General features: G+C 44.0%; 1 protein-coding gene across 1 annotated transcript in view; it reads left to right on the top strand.

Moving 5' to 3' along the window:
* The first annotated feature begins 767 nt into the window (after positions 1-767).
* Positions 768-10,194, top strand: part of SDC2 (syndecan 2) — a 58,164-nt gene continuing 48,737 nt past the window's right edge. The window contains exons 1-2 of the mRNA XM_010152141.1: positions 768-872; positions 2,323-2,438. Of these exons, the coding sequence (XP_010150443.1) occupies positions 768-872; positions 2,323-2,438 (221 nt within the window). The remainder of the gene's footprint in view (positions 873-2,322; positions 2,439-10,194) is intronic.

Below are 10,194 nucleotides of genomic sequence, written 5' to 3'. Positions count from 1 at the left end.
CATTGCAGCAGCGTGGGGCGAGTTGTCGGGGCGTACCGGGGCAGTGTGGTTTGGGGGACAGAGCGAGGCTTGGGGTGGGGGGGAGCCTTGTTTGGCCCTTGTGCAGCGCCCTCGCTGCTGCCAGAAAGTTGTGGAGAGATTGGAAAAGTAAAGAGAGGGTGGGGTTTTTCCTTTTTTTTTTTTTCCCCCCTTCTTTTCCTCATGCAGCAGCTACATGGTTCCTTATGGCAGCGTTTTGTAGACCTGTCTCTGGGAAAAGATAGTACCAGATCTGTCCTTTCTACAGAAAAACTGGCCTGGTCATGAGAGGAATTTTATATGGATGCTTAGAAAACCTGCTGACTCTCCAGAGCACTGTCAAGTGATTTTAGCTCTACATTTCTTCCCCTTTGATTTTGCCATTTACTATTATTCTCTAGGCAAAGCTGTAAGGTAAAAATCTCCTTTCTGATGAAGTGAATATCCGGGAGTTTTTTGAGCAGGGGAGGAGAAGGCAGCGGGAGATTTTGTTTCCTGAAGCAGCAAGTTCCCTGCATTGGCTACGTGTCACTAACAAAACTCTTTGTTGGGGTGGGCCACCTAGGTGTCAGTGGTGTTAAAAGTGCTGGAACCGAGACCCACCGCTGAAGCTGGGAGCAGCGTGTCCGTGCTGGGCGCCGTGCCCGGAGGTGGGCTGTCGATGCGCTGGGCTGCACCGTGCCAGCTCCCCGGGGGCAGCAGGCCTTTGGGGACACGGTGGGGACACGGAGGGTGAGGGGGAGCCCGACATGTCGGTGCCAAACTGTGCATGGTGGGAAGTGTTGCCCACATCAAAGCTGGTGGATCGCAGCCGGGGCTTGCGGGGTGGTTTGCTGCCATCAGCGCAGCCTGCGGTGAGATGCCTGATTAGAGTGGGGACCGGTAACCCTGGTGGGCCTGGAAGGACCCAGGCTTGGCTGAATGGCAAAAAATGTGCTTTTTAGGTACCTACAAGGTTTTCTGGTCTGCTTTTGGGAGATGGAAAGAGAGCGATGTAAAACCACTGGAAGGAAAAGGCAAACTCTGAGAGGCCTGATGTGCCTTTAGAAAGTTGGGTCCAGTCCTAATGATAGCGGGAGTCAGCTCTTGCTGATTTTAATAGCACCGGAGAGCAGCGCCAAGTATCCAGCTGTACTTGTCAGCTCCCATTCGGAAGAGGCTGATAAACCTTTCCGTTTCATCCTGGTTCACAGCAGTGGGACAAATGCAATGGTCTAATCCTCTCCTCAAGCCCAAGCGTGCGTTGGGAAACTTTGCTGGCTCTGTACCGCAGCGTCATACTGCTGTTCTCCTAACAGAAGGTTAATCATAGCTCTCCTCTTCCTCAGTGAGGTTTCTGGAGACTTTCCTTCATGTCAGCAATGCATGTGTGGGGTTGGTTTTTAGGCTTTCAGAGATATAGAGCACTGAGCCATCAACATCAACTGTGTGGTCTTTCTGTAAGCATCTGAGCACTGATTTGTTGGCATAAATGTAGTTATTGAAAGATGATAGATCATATTGGTATATTTTTTCAGAAATATTTCGTATTTCAGAAGCACAACACTATAATTTTCCTGCATTTGTTTTCTAATGGTTACTTTGCTTTTGGAATTTAGAAAATTAATGGTGTGTTGGAGAGGAGGAATGTTGGTTGGTTGGTTTCTTTTTTTTTTTTAAATGCAGCTAGACTTTGGAGATAGTAATTAGAAAAGAGAGAAGAAGGGTTGAAGAGGTAGGTGGCGTTTCAGATTTATATGCCATGTGTGTCTTTCCTAAGTGTGTTAAATCTGCATTGCCAAGTAAGTTCCAAAGAAAGGTAGGAAATTTTTTAGCCTTGAATTATTTCCACCATTCCCCAACTCACATGAGCTTTTTCTTCTCACTTTAGAATGTATAAATATCCGTCCATTTCTTCTCGTGGCTTGGCAGCACCTGGGATCAGCCAGCAGCATCTGCTATGGCTGCTTCCCGTGCTCTGGCTGAACATCTGGGAGCTCCCATCCAGCAGCTGCCTGCACTGACTGCCGCGCACTGGAAATTCAGGCGAGCTCTGGGTTTCGCCGCCAGTCTCTGCTATTGTGATTCTGGTGCTGCAATGAAGCCACCTCTTATCTGGATGTTCTCAGGAGCCACTTTCTGGGAATAGGTTTCCCTCCCAGGTTAAGCTTATCTTTTAAAAATTATAGAACAGATGATTCTTGACCCGAGATCAAACACTGAAGCAGTTTCTCTTTTTAATATCTTAGCCCTGAGGTCTGCATTGGAACGGACTTAATATTCAGGCCTAAAGTGCAGGGATGTTTTCTCTGCATTTTTTTCTAGATCCTTATCGAGGCAGTAGATGAGAGCCTCATCTCCAGGAACAAGCTGGGACAAGTATCTCAGGGTTTGAAGTTGGGTACTGGGGTTGTGGTTCTTGGGCAGATGATACCTGTGTGGTAGGTTTGAGGCAATTGCTGCAGCTAATGGGATAAGGAGGGTGGACTTTGGAGAATGAGCCGTAAGCCTTGGGTTTGTTTGAAGTTGTGATGGATCTAAGTCTCTGTGGTCTAATCTTAAATGTAATCTCAGGATGACCAGATCAAGGCCTAATTTCTTGACTAGGTGCACGTTATGAAAAGCCCCATTTCAAACACACAGCTACAGTCTAATGCCTCCAGAGAGGGTGGTGGAGAGCTACCTGCTGTCCTTGGTGAGGAATGTGGTGTTTTGGCAGGGAATTCTGAGCCTGGAGAAGAGCTTGTTGCTCCCTGCAGCAGCTGAGCTCCCCGCAGAGCAGCCGGTCGTTTGCAGAGCTCTCCATTTGCCCTGCTCTTCATGGCCAATTGTCTTTATAAAACGTCAAGCAGAGGCATATGGATGGCATTTATTAATTACATTATCTCACCAAATTGACTTTTGCCATTGACCAGTTTAAACAGTTTCCTTATGGCAAAGAATTACAGGCTTTAGTAAGGCTCAGCGGCTGAACAAAGGGCACTTGTCTAGCTACGGAAAAGTACTCTTTTGTCTTCTCAGTAGATTTGACCGACCACGATTTTTAACAGAAATGTTGTGTTTGAGACTGGCAGGCTTGCTTGAGGCCCCATGTAAGACCCTGCTTGAATGTAAGTCATGAAGATGCCCTCTGTGCTGCTGCATTGGAAAGAGGATGCACAAGTCATGAGCAAGCAGTTTGGTCTATGTTCAAGTTGCTTTGCTCTCCATGTTGTACCAAGTGTGAGAGAATTACTTTAGGCTGTTCTGTGCACGTCTTGTTGTTTGGTTATCTTTGGTTCATGCTTACAAGACGATAATAAACTGCTGTCTGTAATCTTTTCAGGACTAGTAATTTATTCATAGGTTGCATGGCAGTATTCAGTGATTTGGGAACAAGATTTCTCTTGCTCACATTGAGGTATAATTTGCAATCTCTTGAGTAAAGACTGCATTAGTGTTTGACCCTGTAATAATGACAATTCTCTGTATGTATGTTGTTTTCTTGATTAGCTCAGCCCTGAGGGATGCTTTCAAAAGCGTACTAGATATTTAGGCAGAAATACAAAATACATGTAATCCTCAAAAGTATTGGAAAACTGATTGCAGTAGGAGAAAAAATAGCATTTAACAACCATTTGCAATGAGTACTTTTGCGCTGAACAAATTATTTTTGTTGACGTCTCAAGTAGGGGGTTCATTTAAAGTGAAATAATGTCTAATATGGTGGTGATGAATCTGCAGAACTTGGCTTTGTCTGTAGACAGGCTATTAGTGTGTCACTTAAGCCATGTTTAGCTAAAGCCTGAGCTGGACATTTCATCTGAAATCACTATATTTAGTTTATATATAAACAACTTCTTCAGAAATCTCCCTTCTAAGCTGAATTGTTCTGTTCCAAAGGTGAATTGATTTGGGAAAGCTCAAATAAAAACCTGTTTGGCTGTGTTTGAGTTGTGAGCATGAAGATAAATACATACTTTGTACTCTTATTAAAGGTGAGGAGGCAGAGGGACTTGCAGAAGGTCAAAGAGCCTATGGTATATGCAGGAACTGAATCAAAATGTTAGAAACCAGCACTGTGATTAACAACCAGAATGTATTGTCTGTATTTAAATATTATGTTGTCAGGCATCTGTTGTTTCTGCTTGATTAACCATAATAAAGCATAATTTTCTCTAGAGGTGCTTCCACACTAATGGAGGTCACTTCTCACCTTTCAGGTCAGTGTGAAGTGGCCCATCCTTACTTTTTGAAGTGTGTTTCAGAGCTGTAACTGTAATGGTCTTGCAGAGCAGTAGAAAACAATGTTGCTAAAACAATATGGTCTGGGAGATGAAGTACTTCTTGGGGAGCAGTTGGGTGCATGACTGGTGTGACCTCAAGAACAAGGATGGTTTGAGAGAGAAAAAAAGTATTTCATGTGTTTGCTGCCATGTGAATGGATAACTTAACCAGGTCTTCCATCTCTCCTACCTTCCCCAGGATCCTTTTAGGTATGCCTGCTCATGTGCCTCCATTAGTTACACAAATAGAAGTAAGCTTTCCACTTTCTCTGGGTTGAGCTGCATTAATTCCAGCTGTGGTGACTCTGCAGTACCTGCAGGAACAGCTGGCTGGACACAGCAGCTGGAGGGCACAGCTATGACCAGCCAAGCCCCGTGTGTTTTATCTCTTCTGGCTTTAAGAGCTGAGTCTTGTTTGCTTTTTGGACTGGGGTCTGCAGGGGAAGGTTAATAATAGATTTGAATCCGGGGCATATCTTCCAGGCTGCATAGAGGAGGGATGTCCAGGAGATCCAGGAGATGTCGTCCTTTGCTGGGTTGTTCATCCATGCTCATTTTGGATTTGGAGATCCCAAAATCAGTGTGTTGCTCAAACTGGTTACCAGGTGAAAGCCGCCACAGAGCCTTTCCTTTCATATCCCTTTCAAGTGTTGTGCAGTTCTGTGCTCAAATGTGAAGGCACGGAGGTGTGACATTGATGGTATTATTATTTAAAATGGAAAGCTGCAAGGGAAGCAAAGCAGCAAGGTGAAGCTAGTTCAAAGTAATGGAAATGCGTCATCATTGGGATATCCGAAAATCGAGCTTCCGTTGAATATGAATTAGTGACATTGCATAAATAAAAATAGGTATGGCTTAACCCTGTAAATAATAATAGTGTATAATTCCTGCAGCAAGGATGTGCATGAAATAATGTTGATGAGAAGCAAAATTCTGAGTTTTCTGTGGCAGGCGGGTTGCAGAACATCCATGTCCTGTCCTGGCTGTGGGACTGCGTCTCCTCCCAGTCAGGAGCTCAGGGGCACTTGGTACTTGCCACTGGTGGCAATGCCGTGGAAGCCTTGCATGCAGCAAGGAGAAGGAGCATCCATGTACAGGGTGTGTGAAATGTGGTTATGTTAGTAACTGGCTTGCGTAAGTCTCATTGTCAGAAGGTGAAAAGTTCTCAACAACTGCTGTGGCAGCATACGATGTTAGAAGATTAATGCACTAGGATCATTAGTGACTTAAGCATCTGTAGCATGTGTAACTTGCAAATCTCCTTCTCCATGGTAGAACAAGAAAGATGCCTAGTCCTGGGGGTAGGTGGAAAAGCTCCTAAAGTGCCATGTATGTCTTCTCAATTCTTGCCTTTGGTGAAGTTGCTTATAACTTTCCAGTTGTGCACTGTAGTTATTTCTCATCTGTGAAGGTTGACTTTTTTGAATGTAACATCTAAAATGTCAGGAAACGAAACTTCTTGGAGTACATTTGAAATGACGTACTTATGTTCACAGAGACTGTCTTCCATCGAGCATTCAGCACTGAGCTCTGCAGCTGTTGCAGTTCTGGTTTGGGAGGTCTTTGAAACTGTGTGTGTGTGTACTTTATATAGATCTTTATTCTACACAGATCTCTATTTCACATATGTTTTTATTTTATATAGTTTTGTGTCTGTATCTTTTACGAAAAGCAGTGTGTCTTTCAAGTGTCAGGAAAAGCAATGCCCCACAGAACATGAGGAGGACTCCCGGTTAAATAAACAAAACAAAATTACCCTCAAAATTGCCTTAATTCTCCTGAATTAGAATGGGAGAAGCCTTAAACCGAAGGTGGTCTTTACAAATGGTTTTCCTCTTGTTTCTCCACTTGTGATTTAATACAGCAATTTCGTAACAGTTTTCCTCCATAAGTATGATTTGATCCTCTCTAGCTCCCACAGCTGCTTTTGGTTAGAATCTCCAGCACAGCCTTCCCTCTGCCCTCAAAGCCCTGCTTAGAGGACAGGCATATTCGTTGCTGCAAAATGAGTTGGAAAAATATTGTCCTAAAGAGGAAAAACTGGAAATAATGTTTGCACAGGTCTGTACGTGACCTGGCCGGGCTGGGTGGTCACACCAGAACTGTTGTAGCCCAAAGGGACTCCTGGCACAGCTGAAATTTTCTGTCTGTGTTGCATCTTGGGATGATTCAGTTTGTCTTTTCATCCCTTTTGACCAAAACACTTTGGTGGCCACGTCTGTCTGCTGCATGAAGACATGGCAGAGGTCTCCATAAGATTCTGGAGAGTTTGGCAGTGAGCGGGAAGTGGGTGAGGAAGGCCTGTGGCAAACCAGGGGGTTGTTTCTGCTCTTCTGGTAGGAGCTGTGGTCCTCCCTGCAGAGCAGCATAGAGCATCCGTTGGGTTGTGGAGGGGAGAGATGACATAAGGACATTGAAGAAGCGGCAACTGACTATAAAAATATACTGATACCATTTAACAGCCTTATGTCCGACGTATTAACGATTGGAAACCTCATTGCGGCTTAATGGGCTGGCTTGAGCCCATTGAGGGTTTGAGGAGTGAGGAAAGCATGTACCATGGCCACCTGTCAAACACAGACTTACCTCCTTAGATGTAAGTCCTGGAGTGGACAGGACGTTGAAGTTGAGTATGACTGGCTGTGTCTCCATCAGAAGGGCTTTCCTCTCAGGTGGTGTTTAGCCCAAGCAGCCGTGCCCGATCAAAGAGCGCGGCTGTTCTGCAGGAGGGGGATTTCTATGCCTTCTTCAAGGCTCAGGCTTGGTCGGGGGGTGGGAGGCAGAAATGTGCCTGTGCCACTGTGCGCGGCTCAGCGGATGGAGGGAACTTCTGAGCTCCTGGTAACGCAAGAGCATTGGTTCTAAAATGGTTTGAGAGGTACTCTTAATGGTATTGCTGTGCTGAAAATGCCACTTCTTGTTTGCTCTGTAACTGCAGGGCATTAGAAAGGGGAAATGACCTTTCTTTCCTTTTGTTCCTGTTCTTAGTGTGATTCAAATCCTGAAAAGCTTATTCTACCCTTGGCTGGTTGTGGGGGTTTTGTGCTTTCAATAATGCATTTTTTTGACCATATCTCTCCCGCTTAACGAAGAACTGGTGACTTGGTATCTTGATGTAGGTCTCAAGTGGACACTTGTAATTGGTCTTCTGCCTGGTGGCATAAATTGGCATATACCAAAAGCCAGATAATAATGATGAAAGCTTCCTGATACTTTTTTTTGAGAACCATGAATCTTGTCTGTGGGTTAAAGAAGTCTTCTGGGCTTGTGAATATTTAGTAATGCTACTGAGGTCATGTGCCTATCTTTTTTTTTTTTTTTTAAACGTTCTCTATATGCACTGGAAGAATTAGGCAGCTTTGGGTTATGACAGAAAAGATCTTAGTTTAGGAAATATGATGCTTCTATAATATACAGGTAGGAGTCTCTATGATACTAATTTGTCATGTTACTTCTTTCTGTTCTTTTTACCATGTTACTTCTTGTTGTTTCACATAACATCCGAGGATCTTATCTCCCCTGGTTTAAAAGTGTAGATGTATTTGACTTGAGGAACCCGAGGAAGACTGAGGAGAAAACTTCTGGCAGACGCTGTCAGTCTCAAGAAAAGTAGGTAGGATCCCTTGTTATGAAGTTTGTGGGTGTAGAGTCAGAGCTGGCACAGTTCCCATGTCGTAGAGTAGCTCACGTGGCATTTCTGCATTTGCGATTAGAGATGAAGGGGTCCTAGGGGAGGATTAGCAAGAGTATTTTTTGGAATTTGTCTGTGGCTTCCTAGAGATGCACAGGAAAAGCTAATCTCTCTCTCTCTCGTTATTTAATTCAGCTAACCTAATTGGAAAGCCTCCTTAGAGCAGTCTCTGGCAGCTAGCTGTAGCAGCTGTACAATTAGTAGTGTCACCTAATGGGAGAGCAAAACAAGGGGAGGTAGGAAACTGGAGGTGGATGTTTCTGTGTGTCTTAACAACCCTCCCATCAGCCAAGCTTGCTAGAGTGAACTCAGCTGTGAATTTTAAGAGCTTTAAAAAAAAAAAAAAGAGTTGAATTTTTAAAGACTTAAAATTCTGAATGCCTTGATTTTCTTACCACCAGCTGTGAAGCTCCACAAAAGGTGTATTTGACCTCAGGCTTAGTGTTTTGGCTATGTAACCCCCTCTTACTCCTTGAAGCATTCAGTCTGGGGGTTTGGGCATTGTTGTAATTAATTTACAGATTAATTTAATAATGAAATCTTACACAAACATAACTGGATGCAGGTGCTGGTGGGCTCTCCTGGCCATTCCTTAGGGTGTGAGCAGTCAAATTGTGTGAGGAAGAGGTGTATAATTAACTGCTTTATGTATCTTGGGACAGTTCTTTGGCCTGTGCTTGGCCCTCCCAGCTTGGCTACTGGAGTGTGCTTTCTCTGGGGCTATCCCTGAAGCCTATTAAGAGCAGGAGCTGGCGTGGAGGAGAGCATCAGCCCTGAAGCTGACTGTGCTCCAGCAGGCAGGAGGTGATGGACCTGGTGGCAGCGATGCTCCCTGCCCGCATGGTTCAGGGCTGTATGTGGGCAGTGGAATCGCCAGCTTGGCTCTTTCCAACTTCATGTGATTAATTACCGTGATGCTAATGTCATTTAGCCATACATGTATATTCAGGGAGCGTATAGTTACGATATGTGCAGGGCAAGTCATAATTTCCCAATTTGCGTGGAGTTACATGGTCGTCACATTTGAAATGTGTGACCCATGGTTATAAAGCATGGGTTTTGGAAATGTTATTAACCGAGTGGCATATGTCAGGGACTGGAAAATGTAGGCTATTTATAATTATCCACAGGTGGAGCGGGAGGCAGCAATGCACAGGACTAGTAATAATTATCGGCAGTATAGAAGTTCATCTCTTAAGCTGTTGGGTCTAATGCACTAAAAAGTATTTGATCTGAAGTCTGGCACAGCCTTCAGATGGAGCCGTTCAAAGGCGTCCTGACCTAATTTTGCTGCGGAAGTGTGCGAGCCTTCCTCACTCCCCTGATTTCTTGCAGAAGATTTCAGTGATAAAGTCTTCATTCTCTACACGTGCATATGTTTTACCACAGAGCATTTGAATAAAAGCAGCCATTACAAGCCAGGTGTTAAATATAGCATGCAGCTTAACAGAAATGACCTTCAATTAAGCAGAGGCAGGCCCTTCCCCTGCGCTTTGCAGTTGTCAATTAGCTTTCCTTAAGACCTTTTTTTTTTTTTTTTTTCATTTGCTGGGTCTTTTTGTGACTAATTGCAAAGCCTGAAAGTGCAGCGCTGGCTCTGAGCGTGCAAGCAAAAACTTTGCAACAGGAGTTGAGTGTAACACAGTGAACATCTCAAAAGATGTGAAACAGCTTGTAAATAAAAGTTTGCTTTCTTTTCCAGGGAAATAAGTAGTTAAATTGTAAAACATTGTCCACAGAGCTACATAAATTTATCAGTTAAAGCATATAGCATAAGTGCTTTGACTTTCCTTTGGATAAATCAAAGCAGATGTAATGATATTATGTTTTAATGGGCTTTTGTCTTCAAAAGGAAACGAGGGAGTGTATTTTGCAGCAGTGGTAGACAGAGCGTGCTGCAGCGATGGGTAGTGTTCCCTGTTACTGTCTGTGTAGGTGTAGGCTGTTTTTATCAGAAGATAAAAACAAACAAAGCAACCTGATCGGAGAGCTTTTAAATTCTGTCTAACCTGTCACTTACACATTTTCTTATGCCATTATCACTGTAGTGGTGGTGTAAGACTACCGGTTTCCTACCAGAAATGTCACTTTCTGTTCAGTGTGGGTTTTTTGACTTGTTGGTAATGGTATTTCTAAGCAATACTGTGCAGTACATGGTAACTATAATGCACTTATTTGTAATTTGTATCTTGAGTTCTTTATTTGCTCTTTTTCTCTGCAATCTCCTGTGCTTCCCAACCT

This window comes from Eurypyga helias, unplaced genomic scaffold (genome assembly GCF_000690775.1).
Source record: "Eurypyga helias isolate BGI_N326 unplaced genomic scaffold, ASM69077v1 scaffold2295, whole genome shotgun sequence".
NCBI classification, from domain to species: Eukaryota; Metazoa; Chordata; class Aves; order Eurypygiformes; family Eurypygidae; genus Eurypyga; species Eurypyga helias.
Note: the sequence above shows the minus strand (reverse complement) of the source record. Positions and strands in the feature narration are given on the sequence as shown.